Genomic DNA, 20,795 nt, shown 5'->3' on the forward strand with positions numbered 1-20,795 from the left:
AGAACTTTTGTCCTACTTGTCGCCCAGCCATGTGTTTGTGATAGCTAATGGTTAGTTGTTAGCTAGCTAGCTAATCTCTATTTTTCTACCTCTGACGTTTTTGGAAGATACTGAGCTGCCAAAAACGTCCACCCTCTCTACTGTAGTTGGGCGTAATCAAATTTGTATCATTCACTTATTCACACCACCAGTTTGGACATGGCCAGGGCTTGGACATGGCCAGGGTTTGAACCACCTACCTTTCGATCGACCATCTGAACCAAAGGCACCCCAGGTGGGAAAAGCAAGTCATAGGCAATCAATCTGTGTAAAAATGTAAACAAAGTATAATACATTTGGAAAAGATATCATCTGATGAAGTCATCTGGATGCTTGAAATATCCATACTAGATGTCGTTTGTGATAATTGGACCTAATTGTCTTTTTTGTGCCTGGTGTAATGGGTTGATGATGAAAGACATATCTAGCTCTCACTTGGTGGATAAAGATAAAAAAAACTGTTCTGTGTAGGATTCTATGGTTCTGACAGTTCCTCAATTAATTTGGAAACACACAGCATGGCAACTCTCTGGATAGAGGCATATATTTGTCTGTGTTTATAACATGTTAAAAGCCTCAGATGCTAACTGTCCCCCCCTCCCTCACCACCTCACCTGAGATTAAAACTGAATCCCGCTCTGCCATACCAGCTGTTGGGCGTGCCGCTGATCCCACTCAGCTGGCCACAGCTAACCCGACACTCCTCACACGCCAATCACTTTCAGTCCTTTGATGTTGGTTATAAAACTAAGCACAACACAGAAAAGGGGCTAATTATGCGGATAGCCAGCGGCTTGCAGCTGACATTTCAGCTACAGCAGCACCCCCCCACCCCTTTAACTCCCCACCATCCTCTCATGAGCCGTTGTACACAGGCAGTGATGAAAAGAAGTGATAATAAGGCGAGGAGGAGTAAAAAACAAATGAAGGGAGTGAGAGGTTTATTTAAGTGGGACCACCTTGTGTTTTGTTGGAAATACAAAGAGGTTTGCATAATAATGCTATTCCTAGGAGGTCTCGTTGAGAGTGGCTGCTCTGCACATCATTAGTGGAATGAAGTCCTTGCAGATTAGTATGTGTGTGTGTTGATGCATAGCAGCGTTTATCCACCTGTGTTTGGCAAAGGATAGTGATGTGCCTCCAATTCCCAGCACTTCCTCTATGGCAGTGCATAAACCTAACAGCACTTCCACCCGCTACGACAGCAGTGATCAACTGTTTCTCAAGTTGTTTAAACTTTCCTTACCCCCACAAAACTCAGTGCCCACGATCATTGTTCCTCATCCTACGAGGCTCTGTGGAATTCTCTAAAGTGCTGGGAATACACAGTAGCCGGCAACATCAGGCTCTTCAGATGATTAACCATGTCATTCGCCTCCCCCATCTCCCCAAACCTGAGCAGTTGGAGCAAAGTGATAATTATGAGACAAGACCAGTTCCAGGGAAGTAGGAGGAAGCGCAGTGAGATTTACTTGCCAATTGGAGCCTTTGTTTGGCCCCGTTCAATGCACAAGAGCGCTGCTTCCTGTTTCTGTGAGAGATGCTTTAATCTAATTAAAAGCAGATTAATGGCGCGCTGACTGGCATCGCTGGAGCTACAACGGAGGCTTAGTGAGGGGGAAAAAGCCCCCCTCCAGAATTTGCCACTGTCCTGTTACTGGTAAACAGTAGATGAAATATTGGTCGTAAACAGTCTAGACTGTTGTAAACAGGAGGGTCTAAATGCACCCTAAGGACTGCAGTGCTTGTATAATCGAAGGAGAGGGTCAGCTGGAGCACAGAGGAGTTCAGCCCTGGCAGGCGTCCAATCAAACTGTCCCTCCACTGAGGTTTTACTCCAAGCATAAAATCAGTCAGTTACAGCGGGCAGGCATGATGCTTTAGATTATATTTTAGGGATTTAACTGATGTTTATACCCTATGTGACATCACATTTGTTCGCTCGTTGTAAGCAAGTCAGCGGAAGAGCGGAAAGGCCAAGGCCTTGCTTTAACAACATTCCTACGACTGTACAACAGCCATGAAAGAGATGAGTAGAAGAAGAGGAAGTATAGCCAGTCTAAGGAGGAAGATGTAAGCTTCTATTTACGTAAGAGAGCGAGAAGAGTGAGTGGGAAGAGGGCGACATGAAACGCTTTTTGGTGGTGAGTTTTTCAGCATCCACAGCCAATCTGTTTGACTGGTCTATAATCACAAGTATTTGGGATTTTAATGTGCGTTTGATTCGACGATGGGTTCATTTAAGCCGGCGGGGGGACACTCATCTTATCCTCACTGCCTTTCATTCGACTCTTCTAAGCACACACACACGCATCCAAATCCTAATTCACACAGCTGTCCACAAACACAGTCACACACAAACTCATTTAAGCACAATACACACACACACATCCACACATAAAGCAGATTGCACTGTGCCCTTTACCATGAGGGTGCTATTATGTGGCTATTAGAGGAGCTGTTGTTTGTCAGGGTGTTGCAGAGAGAGATAATATTACCTGAGAAAATTGACCACAGAATCCTCTATGTGTGTGCTGCTGCTGCTGCTGCTGCTGCGTGTGTGTGTGTGAGTGTGTGTGTGAGTGTGTGTGTGTGTGTGTGTGTGTGTGTGTGTGTGTGTGTGTGTGTGTGTGTGTGGGGAGAAAAGCATAGACTGTCATCCTCCAAGGCGAGACTTAATCCAGAGTATCCATCACACTTTAGCGTGCCATTTCACAAAGGGGGGGCTGGCGAGGCTGGAGGGAGCGTTAAATGAGAGATGGGAGCTGACACCGACCCAGACACAGGAAATCCCTCCACCGTCAAACACCATCACAGCCGCCATCAGGCATTCCAGAGGCAGACTCTCTCCGCAGACACGGGGTGCACTTGTTTAGGGGCTACTGGTCCGGCTGTGACGCACCAGCTGGGTGGAGTTCAGGATGATTTCCCCTCCCTTTAGGCCTGGTCCACACATACAGTTTTATCTACTTCATTCTCAATAAAATAAATAAGTTAAATCCTGTCCATTCAAGCAGTGATATAAAAGAATGCCAGTTCAAAATTGAAGCTAAAAAATGAAACTGAAGCGATGCCAAGCCAACGACTATATGTTGGAAGCTGGGGAGACTGTTCCCTCCTCAAAATATACAGACAATATAGGGCATTTGTACATGCAGCACAATACAACTCAAAATAACGTTTTAGACTGTTCTCCGCCACCATCTTGCTGACGTAGTCGTAATGATTGACGGCAATGATGAGTTTAAATGGCAGAAGGCACACTCAGGGCGGCGAGGAGGGGAGGTGAATGGGTGGAAAACAGGGTTTGTGTCCCGTGTGAAAACAAAAGTTAGCACATTTTTACATAACTTACGTGGCTTACTTCACCCTCGTAACTACTTCACTGCCGGCATTTATGTAAATGTATTTACTGTTTAAACTGTATTTTTTAACGCCTTGCCAGGAGGATTTTTGTGCTAAACCTAGGTCAGTGGTTTTGGGGCCTAATTCTACAGAAATTGCAAATCGTACATGTATATATAATGATATGTGCACTATTTTTAGAACACTCCGTTCTGTACTGTGAGGCGCGAAACAGTCATATGGTCATTTTGACATTCACTCATAAGCGTCGTTATGGGTGGAATTGACAAACAGTCTATTCTGTCGTTTAGGTTAAAGATCTCGTTGGGCAGGGATTGTGTTGTGTAGGATTGTGTTGCAGTGGCAGCAACAGGCAACATTTTAAAAAGATACCCATGTGCATGTGAACTTGGACTTACATTGCCTGATATTTTGTCTTGTTCTGTTGGGGTGCATAGCTTAAACTTATGACACTCAGCAACTCCCCACCTCTTTGTCAGTTTGTCACATAAAGGTGTAGATTGTTTTTTCATCATTGTAAGCAAAAAAAAACGTAACATAAAGGTCCTGCACACCCACACAGGTGATTGAGGCTATGGTATGACTGGAGTTCCCTGTTTTCCTGCCCTAACAGGTGCATCAACAGAAAAATCAGAGAAACATCAATCAGTCTGTTCAGTGCTTACCCACACAGTCATGAGGCGATGTCTAATTAGGCAAAATAAGTGACACCTGTGTGGGTGTTTGTACAGTAGCATGCCTGTGTCGAGGCGTTCCAGACTGTAGACAGAACACAGGTGGAGAAAACAACAAGTGAACTAAGTTAAAAGGTTTTAGACCAATTATCACACAGGGAGACAAAACAAAAGCTGAACAACTAAAACAAGAGCAATCCAGAGATGAAAGACTTTACACTTTAACACAAAACCATAGACTCTTACCAAGCCTATCACAGATTAATCACTTAAGAAAATAAATGTGATACTCTTTTCCTCAAAATTATTTGACATATTGGCTTTACATTACACAGCATACTCTATGTATGCTATCCATGTATGTATGTATATACAATGTTTGTATGTAAACGAGTCTATTAATTATTTCTTTAAATTCTTGCTTTAAATACTGACTGATACTGTACCAGATACCAGTTTACATTTACTTCTAGAAGAAGTTGACAATATAATACATGTTTGTACAGTATATTGTATAATAATGTAAAACAGTCTAAATAACATTAGCAGTTATTTGTTAAAGAAAGCAGCCTTCTAAGTACCTGTGTGTAGTGATATATGTCCAATATCAGTGAACAATCCAAATTCGTCTATTTTTTTTCCAGGTGAGAAATTCAGCCAGAAACAAATCAGCTATCATATCGGTTATCAGTTAATTTTTTCCTCTAAAATCAGAACTTCCATACAGTGTCAGGGTTACTATTAAAATAGCCTACTTAGCAGGAGATACAAACACCACTTCATCTATTTGTTACAGTTTTCCAGCATGTTCTAAACTCTTTAAAGGTAAAATATTGCTCTTATTTGTCCCCCATAGCGCTTTAACATCAAATGCACGCACTACTTTCTGGTGGTAAAAATCTTTTAAGTTTTGTATTTTAAGGCACCAAATATTGACTGCTTGTATCAGCAGCTTTAAACTAAAATAGAACAGATGTTAGTGCAACTATCTGTGTGTGAGTGCATGTATATGAGGCTAAGCCATATTCCTCTCCATCATCCGGACCCCTCAGCTCCCACTCCCCCCCATCCCCCACATCTGCTTCAGTCTAAGGCCTCTATCTTCAGCCCTCGTTCCAGTCACTGCCGTATCTCTATTACCCCCCTCCCCACCACACACACACACACACACACACACACACACACACACACACACACACCAGCAGTCCACAGGATTATGTAGGCTTTATTCCCAAAGGCTGGACACCCAACCTCCAAACCCATCATTTAGCTGGAGCTACAGTGCATCACGTTTTCTTCCACAAGGGTTGTAGAAGGCTTCTGTTTCCATTCTTTTCCTTCTTATTATTGCCTTGTTTCCCTGACATGATCCATGCATCTCTGTGGACTATTTACCAGACAGCTGTCCCATCCACCACACAACATTCAAACATTCATAGCTCAGATGCACTCGGCCACACAATTTCCTCTTTCTCTTTATCCATCCCTTTACTCCTTCTACTTTTTCCTTCCCTCTCTCTCACTCACTATATTATACAATCCCTCCCTGCTCCTTAGTAACCTGCACTCCTTTCCTACTCTCCTCCTTTTCTCCTCTTCCTCCTCGTCCTGAATTTTTTTTATGAAATCCCTGTCAGACGTAGGCAGATGTAGCATGTTTGAAATTTACTCTACGTTGGAATTTGTGGTGAAAGCACAACATCGCCCTGACAACTTAAGCTTGTTTTTCAGCCTCTCAGGCTCAGGTGAGCAACTAAAACTGCCAAACAGGAAATGTCCTCCCCACCACCACCACCACCACAGCGTTCCTCTATAGGCTCCCCCTCTTTCTCTTTATCTTTATCTCTTTCTCTCTCTACCTATTTCTTTCCCTCTATCTCTTTCTCTCTGGCAGCCTCTTGCTGTTGCCTGAGTTTCTAGTTTCGTTTGTGTCTGAGTGAGGACGTGACTTGCCTTAGTAAAGAGATCAGGCACTCAAGGTGATGCTCAAACACACTACACTCTTTCTAAACGCACACACACACACAGTCATACACACTAATGTGCTCAAAAGCAGATACACACGCCTCTCCACTCTGAAGCACTTGAGCTTCTGAGGGAGCTGTTGCTGCTAAACACAAACTTACACGGAGCATGAGCAGGGCTTGGCTGCTTATTGCAGCCCTCAGGCTAACATTTTGACCAGTTGCTGGGGAATCATGGGAATTGTAGATAAGGTTGAGAAAGGTCTCCATTTAAAGCTACTTTGATTGCCAATTTGGCTTGCTGTGTCCAACTCATTGCCTCTGAATGAAGTGCATCACCTAAATAAGTTACCATGTTATGTAATATGCAGATTGATAAGCAGTTTGTTCTTGTTTTGCTGTCGATTGGCCCGACTGTCTCACATGACCACGTATGAACAGATTTGTTAGTGGCAATGGAGATGGGGTTGCCATAGCAACCCCCAGTACTACTATCATGCACTCTGTTTTCTCTACATATCATCTACATCAATAGGTAGAGCAGTTTTGGTGTTATCTGCTGCATTTTGTTTGTGATGGAGATATGGGAGGTCATGAGAGAGGTAGGCTGAGGGGAGAGAGAAGAGAGAGATGGTAGGAGAAGATGAGAAAGGAAAGAAGAAAGAGAGAAAAGAGAAACAGGTGGAGAAAAGAAATGTTATCATCAAAGCAGCAGGCTTCTTTGTTTCTGTTCTGCAGCCAACCTAATAGCATAGTTCAGACATGAATCTCTGATGTGTGTGTGAGTCCAAATCCAAGTCAGAGTCACCAAAGAAGAGCCCGAGTCGAGTCAGAGTCGAGTCATCAATAGATTACATTACAATACATTACATTAGATTATACTTTATTGATCTCACACTAGGTAAATTCACTTGTCACAGCAGCAAAAACAGAGGTAAAAGGTGTAAATAAGGTGTGGTGGTGATCTGAACAGAAACTACAACATGATCAGGCGGTGCAGGTGTTGTAGAGTCTGACAGCGGCAGGGATAAAAGACCTGGACCTCTCTTCTTACACCGTGGGTGTACCAGGCTGCTGCTGAAGGAGCTGCTCAGGGACCCCACATGTAGGGGGTGAAAGGTGTTGTCCATGATGGATCAGCTTCACTGACATTCTTCTCTTCTATCTACATACTGGTTGCCATTGCCATACCTACCAGAATACCTGAGTTCAGCTCCAATTATCGAGTCCCATGATAGCTACTTATAAAGCAGTATGGCTTTTTTATTATTGGCGCTAAACCTTTATTTATTGATTTTAATCACATTAGTTCAAGACAGCCTACCTATCTGTCTTGAACTCCATCCTCAGAGTACGTGTCATGGAGTCGCCATGACAGAGGAACTGTAAGCTACTCATCATCACCATCTTTCTTCACTATCATCAAGAACATGTGTAGCTTTCTAACAGTAGTTATTTACCTTATCTAGCCTATAAAACTGCACCTGGTCTCTAATGATATGATATCCTCCCCTACTACCACCTTACCCAACATCTGTGACCCGTGGTTGAGTCACATTTGAGGCTAACAGTCCGTGGCCTAGAGGATAGGAATCGGGTCGCCGGTTCGACTCACAGGTCAAGGACTGAAGTGCCCTTGAGCAAGGCACATAACCCCCAACTGCTCCCCGGGCACAGAAATGTGTTGCTCACTGCTCCTTAGCATGGTGTTCACTACTGTATAAAGGATGGTTTAAATGCAAAGGACAAATTCACTGCTTGCTGTTTGAGTGTGTGTGCAGAACTGAATTGTAATCTTAATCTTAACATTAGCTTCGGTTAGCTAGTTTAGCTTTCACTTACTTTTCTAGGTACAACTGTGACAGGTGTCCCAGTTTCATTCCTCAATCGTCCTCTGGCAAATAGAACATTTTGCTCTGCTCTTGTCCTGATTTGGAGGTAATAATCATGAAAGCAAACAGCATGATGTGGAGTGTGTCTCTAGACATCTTTTGACTCTGAATAGTGGTAGTGCGCAGGTGCACACTTACCAAATATGCTTGAATCTGAGCTATCAGAGTGCGAGTCAGATATCCGAGTCATCCTGCGCCAGAATTTATGCAAGTTCGATTCGAGTCAGAATCCAGGACTTGACCACTCTATCCCTGGTGGTTGCAGTAAATCAGATCATGTAGCTTTGGCTTTATACCTGAGTGTAAAAAGTACATCAGTTTAATACAGGTTTTAAAAGCTGTATTCACAACATTTGTAGTTGATGGTTGCACAATTGCTCATTACTCATTGGATTTAGTTATTCTCTCTTTTTCATGTTGTTGGTTAATTTTTATTAATTCATTCCTGATAGCAATTCCAGATCACCAAAGCTGAGCTGGTGTTGACCCATGCTGATGGACTGCCAACTGGTAGACCTGTCACAATAATAAATATATCGACTTATCGTTAAATAAACAAAAATGGACACAATAGTTTTTCCGGACTCGATACATTGTCGTTTATGTGCGTGTTTGTTTACATAAGTCATCAACATTCAGTCGCGCTGCTTCTTTCCCTCTCCTGTCAGCACATACACACACAGACAAACGGTGTGGACAGCATTGAAGCAGGTGAAGCAGAGAGAAAGAAAGAATTAGCGTCCTCGAAGCTAAGTTTTCCAACAGCCATAGTTGTACAATTACAGAAAGTTGGGTGGTATAAAAGGAATTAGTTCCAAGCCCAATGCCACATTGGCGGTGTGGGAACATTTTGGATTCAAGCCAGATGAATGTGGAGAGCCCGCTGACATCAACGAGCCGGTATGTCAAATTTGTATGAAGATAGTTGGAACAAAAAGTGGCAACACAACAAACTTCAAATGCCATTTAAAACACAACCATCCCAACCATCCGCTTCCCGACCACTTGAAATTTTAAGGATATCTTTGCCAAAAAATGCAAATATAAACGGGACAGCACAAGCTCACAGATAGCGTAAGCGAAAGAGATGCAGCCATTCAACGCTGTTGAGAAACCAGCGTTTAGTGAAATGCTGCAGACTTTTGATAGATAAAACAAATTGCCTAAAAAAACTTACAGAGCATGAGTCTGTTTTATTTATATTTTATATTTTTTATTTATCTAAGATATTTTATTTATTGTTCTATATTTCAATGCCAATGTTCATTCTTGAGAATTAAAAGTGAATTGCTCTTAAAAAGGATGCACTTTAATTATTATGCTGTAATATCATTATATCAGCGGCATAAAAAACAACATCAACAATACTATCGTTTATCATCATAGTTTCTTGGAAAATATATCGTCCTAAAAATGTTTTATCTTGACAGGCCTACCAACTGGGGCATCATTGTGCGTCTTTCTACTGTTGATTACAACTGGTTTGGGTGTTCAGACTACGTTGGTGCAGGCATGTTGCTTCACTTGAGACATAAAATTTAATCCAGGAAGTGCAGCTCGAGTAACAGATCCATGAATTTTAAGGTTTACCAGATGTCAAAACATTGCACAGTGCTTCATAGTTTTCTGACAGAGGATTTTACAACTCTGGAGAGGTATCATTCATGACAGCAGTTACTTAATCTTTCATTGAGTCAATAGCAAGGTGAACAGCAGAAATACAGCATTTATATTACAGCATCTTAGTATATCAAAAGTAACACTAACTTAAAAATTGCTTGCCAACAAACACTATTGATGTTAACATAGAACAAGGTACATTTTGAACAGTGAATTTCACCTTAAATACACACAAATCAACCAAACGCTGTACAGTGATTTTAGAGTTGGTTGTGTGAGGTTTACAGATATTAATCACTGAGCCCAACATTGTGGTCCTGTGTCCTGTCTTAGTCATCAGTCCTGAAAATTGGGCTACTACTATTCATAAAGTTGGCAGTTTGCAGTTTGACTCTGGTGTTTTATTAATGCATATTTTTGTGGATTGGCTCTGATGAGAGGTCCGGTTTGTGCCTTTTAAAACTTTAACTATTTTCCAGTTGGCACATAAACTTTTTTGTAAATATATACTCTGGATTCTATAGATTCTGTTTTTTGTTTTTGTTTTTACATAATTTCTCACCTTTTTTTAATCTGAGTTGAAATGACCAACATACCTACATACTGAAATTTTAAAAGTATGTAAATAACTACAACATCATATTCCATTCCTAACCCTAATGGCATATTCTGCTCTCAGAATAGCCAAATAATAGGACTTTGAAAAGGTCCTGTTGTAATAAGGACTTGTATGATGCCACAAATTGCATTCATGCCATAGCTACACTGGGAATCGGCGCTCATTATAAAAAAATTGGTATAGAGATAAGATATTATCTTGGTCATGTGGAATATCATAAGCTGTACTTTTATACCTCCACCTTTAACAGACTTTAAAATTGGTTAAAGTGCTTTTTTCAAGTGCTGTCACACATACAATTCAAATTAGAGTGCACATGACTGGCCCAACAAAGTGGTAAACACAACTTGGAAAATGGAATTTACTTTTTTCCCACCGGTCCATTTTGTTGTTATTGCCAACTAAAAGCACCTGGATCTATGACATGCAGTCTTTGCCAAACATGGAGGTTACAGTGTAAAACAGCGAGAGAACTTGAATCTCACTAATGTCCTGTGTGGCTGCGTACACAGACATGTGATCTGACAATCGTGTAATATTAGGCGATATTAACTTTTCAAGCCATTTGTTGATTTACAGCAAATTGTTATGAAGGGCTTTTTGATCCTCCTCACAACTGGAAAAGTGACGTATCTTGTCAATATGCTTTTTCATCCAAAGGGAAATAAAATTCCACCTGACAGAGATTCTAATATAAACTAACACCTTCACCTCAGGCCTTGAAACACTATTACATTAGCAGGAGGAACATTGGAAACAAACAACAAGAGCATTACCCCAGTTGATCCACTGAGAGACCGGATAGCTGCGAGGCACATTCTTGAGCGAGCCTCAGAAAACCTAATACAACCATGGCTCAAGAGTGAGAGACCCACTGGCTCTGTGTTCCTGTCTAAAGTTCAGTGTTAGTAGCAGGAGGGATGGAACACTTCCGATGGACTTTGTTAAAGGAGCGGTTCGACGTTTCAGACAATTGGGTGTCAGTTTGTCAGCGTGTCTTTGCTACCGGTGTTGATGTGTTCTCTCTGGACTAAAAGCTCACAGCAGGACTTTGCTGGCCAATCAGCACAGGAAAGAGGAAGTACTCCCCTGTCACTGCTGAGGCAGCTCGCTGAAAAGAACCCTATTGTGCAAAATGGTACGAACACGCTTTCATGGACCAGGCTTTTGGTAGTGCTGGAGCAGGACCCCTGTTGTGAAATGGCAAAGATGGAGGGATTTGTGCTGCATATTTGCCTTATGCCTTCAGTGATATCTCCCCCCTTTTGTCCGCTCAGTCTCTATCTCTAACTCCCTCTTCCCTCTCTAAAACCACCCCATCACACCAGGACATATTTGTGGCCCAAAGCTGATGGGGAGCTGTCCAAGAGATGGGCTAGTTGCCACCTTCTGCCTGTCTTTGTCAACATCCAACAAACTAAGGCCAAACCACCGTGTGGGTATGCTAATGTGCGGCGCCCTGGGGCCGCCCATAGAGATGCCAATCTGCAACAAGGGCCAACTGGGTGCACGAGAGGAGAAAATGAAGCCTTGACTCCTGGACCCTGTCAGTCTGAAGGGGTGACCGGGGGGTGAACGGCCTTTGCAGCCTGGCAGTGCACTCTGTTTTGGCTCCGCTAGGCTCCAAGTCTGTCGGGAGGGCTGTGGAGAGAGAGGGAATGTGAGCCTCCATCACACATTCTCCCTCCGGCTTAGGATGAGAACACTTGCATGTTTTAAATCAACTGAACCAGACGTGGGTCAAATCGTATTTGTAAAAGAGTGTTTGTTTTCAGTGTGACCTGCGTGGAGTCGCAGATTTTCTCAGCAGTTCGCCACAATAAGTATAATTTATAAATAATTTAAAAGTCAGTTAAGTACTTTTCTGTAATTTGCACCCAGCATTAACATGCATCTTGTATCTCAGTCTGATTGCATTCATGCCTGACATTAAGATACCTCTCCAGACTACAAATTAAATGACAACAATCAGCATTCAATGCGTGTAGCCTCCTCTAGTAATACATACAGTTAAGAATAGACAGTGAACATCAATTGTACCATCCCCAAGGATGCTGCCATCCATTCTTACCAAGTATGTTACTGCCTAAACTGATAAATTTGCACGCATTCCTCAACTGAAACCATTCACAAACATAATATGGCCCAATTAAATACTCCTGAGCTGGTTTGGCTGTGTTTGCAGATGATTTACATGCATTATGGCCTATCCAATTATAATTATCTACCATGCATCATAATACCAACACTGTTTGTAAAGTCCATCCATGTGATGCTCCTCCAAGCAGCGTAACCAAAAAAACAAGCATTATCTGCAAACATTAGGCCGACTCAAGGCTTTAGGCAGAAGTGTTGAAGGCATTTCTTATGCCCCTGAGAATGCTGCCAATTTACTTGTTTTGTTTACGTGGCTTCAGCGCTCACCTTTTGGTTCTTAATGAACCAGAGAGAGTCACGACCATTATTATACCGGTGGCATAATACTTTTAATGATGTGCTGATTTAACCATCGCCCCGCTGTGGCTCTGCCCCGCGAAAGTCTTCATTAGCACTGTAGCACTCTCCCATGTGCCTGCTTATACTCGTATAAAGACACTGTTACATAAAAGGGTGCTGGCAGGGTTAAATGTGTACGAGTTTCACATGTGGAATGTGACTGGAGACTTGAGGCTTTCTCACTGAAATGGTCAGATTTATTTCTTTATGTGTTCCATAGGGGAGACCCTGTGGTCAGCATACTGTATGCTCTTAAAGTATTTCTCTTAACAATAACAGTAACAGCAGAATGTCTACAGTGTTGGACATCACCTGCATTTCAATTAACCAAAAGTCAAGAGTGCAAAGGTCAGAGGTTGTGTGTTATTACAATATTCCAGAGAGCAGAGAATGAGAGAAATCCTGCTCCAGAAAAACAAGAGATAGGATGACAGATAGAAGGGATTTATTTATTTTCTGCAGTTTGTTTCCTTTTTTCCATCTGCCACTCTCTTTATCTTCCTCCATCTCTCTCCAGTCCTAACACAGCGCTGTAAAACTCCCCTATGAGTTGTAGAAAGTGATACGCCATCATGTCCCTCTGATTCGATGGAAGTGCTGTGTGCTGGAAACGGAGCAGTAAATAAATAGAGCTAGTACAGCGCTTGTGTAAAAGCAGGAAGAGACCCTGTACGTGTTGTAGGCAGACTGGATCGATGAGCATCACTTTTTGACAGGGCTTGGTGTGTTTGCGGATTTGTGTGTGTGTGTGTGTGCACAGAGGTGTTTGCAGAGGTGTGTGTCCATTTCTGCACAAAATGCAGCCAGCTATCCTGGAGGAAAGCCGATTGCTGACAGAATTGAGTGAGTGAGGTGTACGTTTGAGTGTGTGAACCTGACAAAGGAGTCTTGATTATGTTCAGAAACATGTATGAGTGTGCATGTCCGCTCCCATCCCATCAGTTAATCCATTATCATTTACCAGCCTGTCACACTGCTACACCTTGGCTTTAATTGCAGCCAACAGTGGAGCTACTTGAAACGAATTAATGCTATCGCTCTTCGCTGAGCATCACTCAATCACTCTAACTTAACTTTGTTTCTAACCCAGTTTTCACGCCCTGCAGCACCACAAAGCCCCTTCTCTTCAGTACTCGGGAACTAATTGAGCCTTGCCTCAGTTGCAGGAGTTGTCGCCGTCTTCTTCTTCTTTGAAAAGTAACCTGCTGCTCCTCCCCTCTAACCTCATTTAGGCAGGAGCTTTAATCTCCTGAGCGTTTTGTGCATGCATTACCGACTCTGCCCCTTTTATATTTGTGTGTGTGTGGAGAGGCATCTGTGTGTGTTTGTTTGTCCCTCAGCACGGGCTATGAAGCAGAGCTCAGCAGGAGTCTTGTAAGGAGGCCACAGTTGTGTGTGATGTTTGCCATGCCAACACACAAGCTGGGGAAATCCACACGCTGGGCTCTGCTCACTGGGAGTTGGCACTAACGTTAGTTAGTAATGTAATTATTTATAGATTATTTTTTGATTTTTGTTTCTTTGACTTGTTGGCAGTTGACAGCAGTGGAACATAATACAGTTTTAAGGTACAAATTAGGTACTTTTGGGTATTCTTGAACTTTGTCCTCCATTGCCTGTATTTGACAGCTATAGTTACGGGTTATTAAGGGTGACACAGTTCTCCAAGTCTTCAAACCCACCATTCAGTTTGATTTTTATTTTTTATTTTTTTTTTCCTCAGCACTGACAGCCATGCAGTTGTACGAATATCTAGTCTTGATTGGTAAAGATCGACTAGATGGTTTTGGCTTTATGCCATGACTACTGTCATTTTAAAATTCTCCTTTAAATGGATTTGCTGCATGGTATTAAGTGTGATATTCCTGCCATATTTTTTAGATTGTACCACACAAAGGCCAAATGGTAATTGCGTGTAGGGACTCATAATCAGGCGTCATCTCCAACAGTGGCCATCATGCCTTGAGAAGTGCAGCTTGAGGCTACCAGTGAACTATGCTGAGTCGTCTTAGAAGTGTTTTTTTATTATTGTGACTCAAGCAAGTAGGTGGGGGTGGAGAGTTAAAACATAATGGGGAGAATTGCTGATACTGCTTTTGATTTCAAAGGTTGAAATTGAAAGTTTATTTTGATTGATATTCCATTCAAAACAGAAATTGCGACAGCCTCGCTAGTTATTTGACAGATGATTTTTTTTCATTGATTTTTCATACAAAATCATCAATGATCAACTTATAAATAAAAACATTATGACTAATTGTTGTAGCTAATGCTGGACAACACAAGCAAGATTTAGCTCCACTTCTGTCAACTGAAACATTCAAATGCTGCTTAAACAGTCATACATCATTAATAATCCAATATTAACGTGTATTTTACAGTCATATATGTGTAATATGTGGAAGATAAGTTATTCCTTCATGAGTCCCACAACAGGGACATTTTCAGTGTAACAGCAGCAAAAAGTTTACAGCAAAAATAGAAAGAAGTATCAACAAAATAACAATAAATTGAAACAAACAATATTAATAAAAATATTAAGGAATGAACAATTTAAACAATAAGAAATATAAAATCAGGAACAATATATAAAATATAGACAGCACAAGGAAATTATTTATATTGCACAGTGAGTAATATACCTGAAGGAATTGATATTGCAGTTTATCTGCATTGTAGTGCAGTTATTGTCAGTGTAACAGTGCCTGTGATATAGCTCCTCCACACATTAAGGGTGAAGCAGACTGTTGCTGAAGGAGCTATCCAGTGCTGTATTTAGTAATCCTTATAAAGGGGGTAATTACTATGAGCGACCAGTTTTGCATTTGATACATTGTTGATGTAAAAAAAAAATTATTATAGTTCCTTTAAATACATTTTGCCAACATACAACATTATCAGTACAGGTATTTAACCTGTAATGAAGTATTTATTTGTTGTCTAAATGTGCCTTAAAGGATCAGAATACTAACTAAAAAAGAAGAGCACTTGCAACAACCCACACTATGCCACTGGATACATCGGTATTTAAATAATCTCATCATGTTTGCAGTCTGTCACAGGGTATAGGGCTGTGGGTTGCCCTGAGCAACACCAAGGTCACGTCACACTGACAGCTCATCTCTCCACTGAATTGTAATTCTGCCTAACAAACTGACAACTAACAGGCCAAAAGGCTAGCAGGAGATGACTGATGAAAACAGCAGCTCTACAGCATACGGTTGCCAACGGAGCTCCACCTGGCTTGTGCTTTTAGGAAAAACCTAAGGCTCTGGGTGCTGACATTAAGCCCCTGCTAAGGACACTGAGTGGAAGCTCTGGCAGAGATATTCTCCGGCTCAACAGCGAGAAATTCCTCTAAGGATAAAGGAATTATTTTAAAGGCCCAGTGAATTTCCCTCCATTCTCATCCTCCTTTGTTGAAAAGTACATGTTTTTTTTAGTCTTGAGTCCTTCATTTGTAAAACGCCAATTTCATAAGTCACTTCAGTTGGTTGCCAGACCAAGACCCCAGGAATTACAAGATGGAGGAAATGTGGATTTGCAGATGATATTACAAAAGTACAGTCAGTAAAGGCACAGTCTTAGAATGCTGGCAAACTTTTCAACAAAGGTTCAACATGGCTGACATTTTGTGCAGAGAGAATGTGCCTCGGAGATGAAGTGTCTGTCAACACGACTGCCTGTAAGATGGTCTCCAGTTTGCTGACTGTGCACCCAGTAGGCCCAGAAATATGAGGGGCATGCAGAATGTTGCTGAGTGTCTGGTTTGCAGACTCCCCCCTCTTGCTTTGCCCCCGAGAAAACCTATTGATGTGATTCATGTTTTAGCACATGGTTACAACCAGGGTCTTGTGCATGACAGCTCCTGCCTCTGCTGCTTCTTTGAAAAATAAGTTCAAGATTTCTCAAGCAGCACCTACAGTAACATCCTCCCGACCTGCCAGTTCCTCCCACACACATTCTGGAGCAGGCTTGGCATAATCGCGAGGGGGAAGTGCCACAGGGATGAAAACCCTGCTTTTTCAGTGTTAACAACTATGTAGCTGTGTCTGAATCTGGCAATCCCAGAGTGCGCCCAGGCTTCCGCTCTCTGCAAATTATGGGTGTGAGATGTGGATTTAGATGCACAAATGTCAGTGTGTTGTACCTCTCATGCACAGAAATGACACTCTTTCCTTTTTCACTGTTTTCTTTTCTTCTAGTGAAAAAAAGCAAGTCAATAAAAAAAGGAGATGTTACCTTAAAATGCCCTCTGAGAGGTTTGGATTCATTCTTTGGTACTTGGACCCAAGTCACACTCATATTACAAAAAGATCTCCAAAAATGCACAAGGCCTTGTCAGCCCTTCATCAATCAAATAGTGTTACTATACATCCCTGCCCACATAATACAAGGGTTTTCAAATAGAACCTTGGAAATTCTGGCCTCAAACACATGAGAAGAAACACTGGGTTATACTTTCTTTAATTTGAGCCTAGAGGGATAGAAGAAGGATTTGAAATTGCTTGTGTGCTATTGTAGAGGATAGGAAGGAAGCTGCTGGTGGAATGGTATTTCTGTAAAAGGCGATTTAAGCCACCAATTTCAAAGCATCAGCTAACTTGTGAGCCAGGCTGCTTAAGCCTCACTGAGTAGCAGCAGATTGTGCCCCCTCTTGAAGCACTGTGGCCTTACTCTTGGCTTTGTTTTCATTTCTTACTCTAAAGGCATTTACTTTTCACTTTTGCCATAGATTAAGATTGTTTTTATGCATCAGTGCCAGCGAAGCTGTTGTCCATTCTTCCACCCCTAGAGATAATTTCTTTCAATTGTTAGCCAGATTCGATTTTGGTGGTCATATGTCAAGGTCAGGCGGCAACTTCAGGGTCTGAGCATGGAGGCAAACCAGGAAGTGCCTTAAGCCTGCATTCTACTGAAAATTCCAGTAGGGGGTGCTAAGTTTGGCTGCAAAAAAAATTCTGTCCATTAATTTCAGTGCAAAATGAAAAAACTTCTCACTTGATTTATTACCTCAGAAATGTTTTTAGGACAACACTATAGTCTCAATCACTAGTAAAAAATATTCTTCAAGACAATTTGATGTTAATAGTTCTAATAATGACCCCATTCTGAAGAAAATAGAAGATAACGAATTGTGTGATTTGGGGCGTGGCTTCCTTTGATTGACAGGTCACTAACAAGGCCAGCCGTCATCAGGAGAGAAGCAGAGCAATGCGTATCCACGGCAACGCATCAATAAAGTTATACGTCATATAGATATGAAAAAGGACGTTTCACGGTTTGGTCTCATAACTTTGACCCTTTCACTGTATTTTCACTTAATGACAGTTTATTTGAACATTTTGTTCAGTAAAAATGTCTTGTTCAGCGTTTGGTTGGACTAACAGACACTCCAAGGAGTAGCTGTTCATTTTTCTTAGGTAAGGTTTTTTTGCTAGCCAAAATGAACATTCAAGTTAATGCTCCAGTTAATGCTAACATGAATTAGCAGCGGCTTCTCTCAGTCAGGTTGAGGTGTAGAGAGGCGTGTAGTCAGTGTCGTCAGATCCCTCTCGCTCCTCCACAGTCCAAATATGGTCTGCACTGCATATCGGAAACAAGATGGCGACGAGTGTAACGCTGAACTCGATGCTTCCAACGGGCAGTCCACAAACCAATGGGTGATGTCACATTGACTACGTCCAGCAGGAACATCCGCTTGGAATCAAGGATGAACTGGTTATATTTTGGTGGTCCAAGTTCACTTTGACGTCTTGTACTGTATGTCACAATATCTCAGGAATGTATTGAGGCACTTTCTTCAAAGTTAAGTACAATTGTTTAATTGGACTTGAACTGATTTGATTTTGTGAGTCAAATGTCAAGGTCACTGTGACCTCACAATATATGTCTAAAGTGAAAACATTTCACAAAAAAATACCTTATACCTTAAAATATATTGAATATATTGATTATAGTATTTACTACATATATTATATGAGTCTGGATAGACATGGTTCTAAACTACAACTTGACTGGAGACGGAGACATAGAAGCATATGAGGTTCCATATGTGATCTAAACATCTTTAGCATGACTACTTACTAAAATTGATGTGAAATAAAATCTGAATATGCGCGTAGTCATCAAAATGTACCTTCAGAATCATCAAAAAATAATAACGAATTGTTTTTCTCAAGCCATTAAAAGCTGAAAAGATGTCTCCCCTTCCTGTGGTGTAATGTATCCCGCCATAAAAAATGTATGTCTCCCTCTGGAGATGCGAAGAGCTCAACATGACCTTGACAGAAAAAAACAACCAGGCTCTAAAATCCCTTCCTTTTAATTGAATCGTCTCGTGTTTTGTTGATCTCCTGTAAAGCACTTAGTGACGAACCTGTTTGTGCAAAATAAGAAAACCTCCGGATGATGAATAAATTTGATTTGATGTGATTTGACGCCTCTGTCTCTCTCTGTGCCTGCACTGTCTAATAGCTGATAATGTAATTACGTTTCCATCAGAGTAAGGCCTAATGATTGACTGTGGTGGAATCTGTTATGTGCCAGTGAGATAAACCTCCCTCTCAAATACTCTGGGTCCGGTCAGATCAATAATTTTTCTTTCTTGTGTTCTTCTCATTTATAATGCTGAAGTATTTTCAATCATGATACTTTAGGAAAGATTCTCCGCACTGTTCCAACATTTCTTAATGGTGTTGCAGTCTATAGTGAAACCAAGTGGACAGACTTTACTTTCTATCTCATGTATACTGTGTTCATTCTCACTGAAGTGAAATAAGCTGCAATCCAAAATTTTGTGGCATTTGTCAAGGTTGTCTGCTGTTTCCAGAGGCATTGTGCATTATGGTAAACCCAAGCTTCGTCCCTGTTTCCCCTCGCCAAAGAACTCTCCCTATGGTCCGAGATAAACCTCAGCACTGTACTGCCGGTACCTTCACACAGCCTAATTGGCCCGTCTGTCTTGCCAGAGAGTCTAACCAGTGTGTGTGTGTGTGTGTGTGTGTTTCTCTGTATTCCCCTGCAGGCTTTGAGCTGCTGTATCAGCCGGAAGTGGTGAGGCTCTACCTATCTCTGCTGACGGAGAGCCAGAACTACAACACCCTGGAGGCCGCTGCAGGGGCTCTGCAAAACCTCAGCGCTGGACAGTGGACCGTGAGTCCAGGGATGGGAAGGGTACAACACGTGGACACTGTGTCCTGTCTGATTTTCTGATTTTCTTCTCTCATATATTGCATTCTTGCACTGTCTATCCTCATCCTTGACCTTTCAGTAGCAGATATCTTTAGAGCAAAAATACAGAGTCTGAGGTGAGGTGAGGTGCTTAGAGTCACTTAAACCCCTGAGGATTCCACTCCTTTTTTCGAGGTGGTAGGGAGGGGATTATCAGGGGGAGATAGCAGGTCAAAAGTAGATGCCACATAGAAGTAGTGCATATATCATCTGGAAGCTGGGAACCTCAAGATTAATTTGAGACGTGTGTCAAGTTTCCAAGCCATTAATATGTAAATAAAAATAATTAAACCATTCTGTAATTTAAATTTGTGTAAAAGAATATTATAATATGAGTAAATGAAGGCAATGCCCATGCTCGATTATGTCTCATAAGTTGTTGCTGCATTTTTTCGGTTGATACCATTGGTTATACAGATTTAGTGCTAAATTCAATTTCCCTCATTGAATTTTTTTTTACTTCGTGAGAATTGATAAAAAATAGTCAAAAATCCATTATCATTTGAGGAAAAGACCTTGAGAAACACCAAAGAAAAAGTCATGCTGTAATGTGGTTTAAAAAACCTTTTAACATTTTGGAGATTTCTGCAAGGATTGCATTTTTGGTGATGAAACCTTGTTGCCAATATACAAAGAAGTTATATCAAAACGAGCATACAGAGTTTGTATTTACAAGCGCAAACTTTATCAGTTTGAACATTAAAACCCCACCTGCCCAGGTAGTCTTAGGGTAGGGAGGAGGAAGGATTAGGATTAGCCAAAAAAAAAGATTGAGCCAAAGCCTGTAAAGCCAAAATGCATGTATCAGGCTTCATCTTTTACATCTTCTAGTTTCTACAGTTGTTCTTTGTTCAACATGTGGCTCAAACACAATGAAAACTGCTTCAGTTGA

General features: G+C 41.5%; 1 protein-coding gene across 10 annotated transcripts in view; it reads left to right on the forward strand.

Annotated features, from left to right (window-relative positions):
- arvcfb (ARVCF delta catenin family member b) overlaps positions 1–20,795 on the forward strand; it is a 256,104-nt gene that overhangs the window by 213,729 nt on the left and 21,580 nt on the right. For all 10 annotated transcript variants that reach the window (XM_059338015.1, XM_059338020.1, XM_059338017.1 and 7 more), the window contains one exon: positions 19,698–19,825. In XM_059338015.1, coding sequence (XP_059193998.1) covers positions 19,698–19,825 — 128 coding nt within the window. The remainder of the gene's footprint in view (positions 1–19,697; positions 19,826–20,795) is intronic.

This window comes from Centropristis striata, chromosome 7 (genome assembly GCF_030273125.1).
Source record: "Centropristis striata isolate RG_2023a ecotype Rhode Island chromosome 7, C.striata_1.0, whole genome shotgun sequence".
NCBI classification, from domain to species: domain Eukaryota; kingdom Metazoa; phylum Chordata; class Actinopteri; order Perciformes; family Serranidae; genus Centropristis; species Centropristis striata.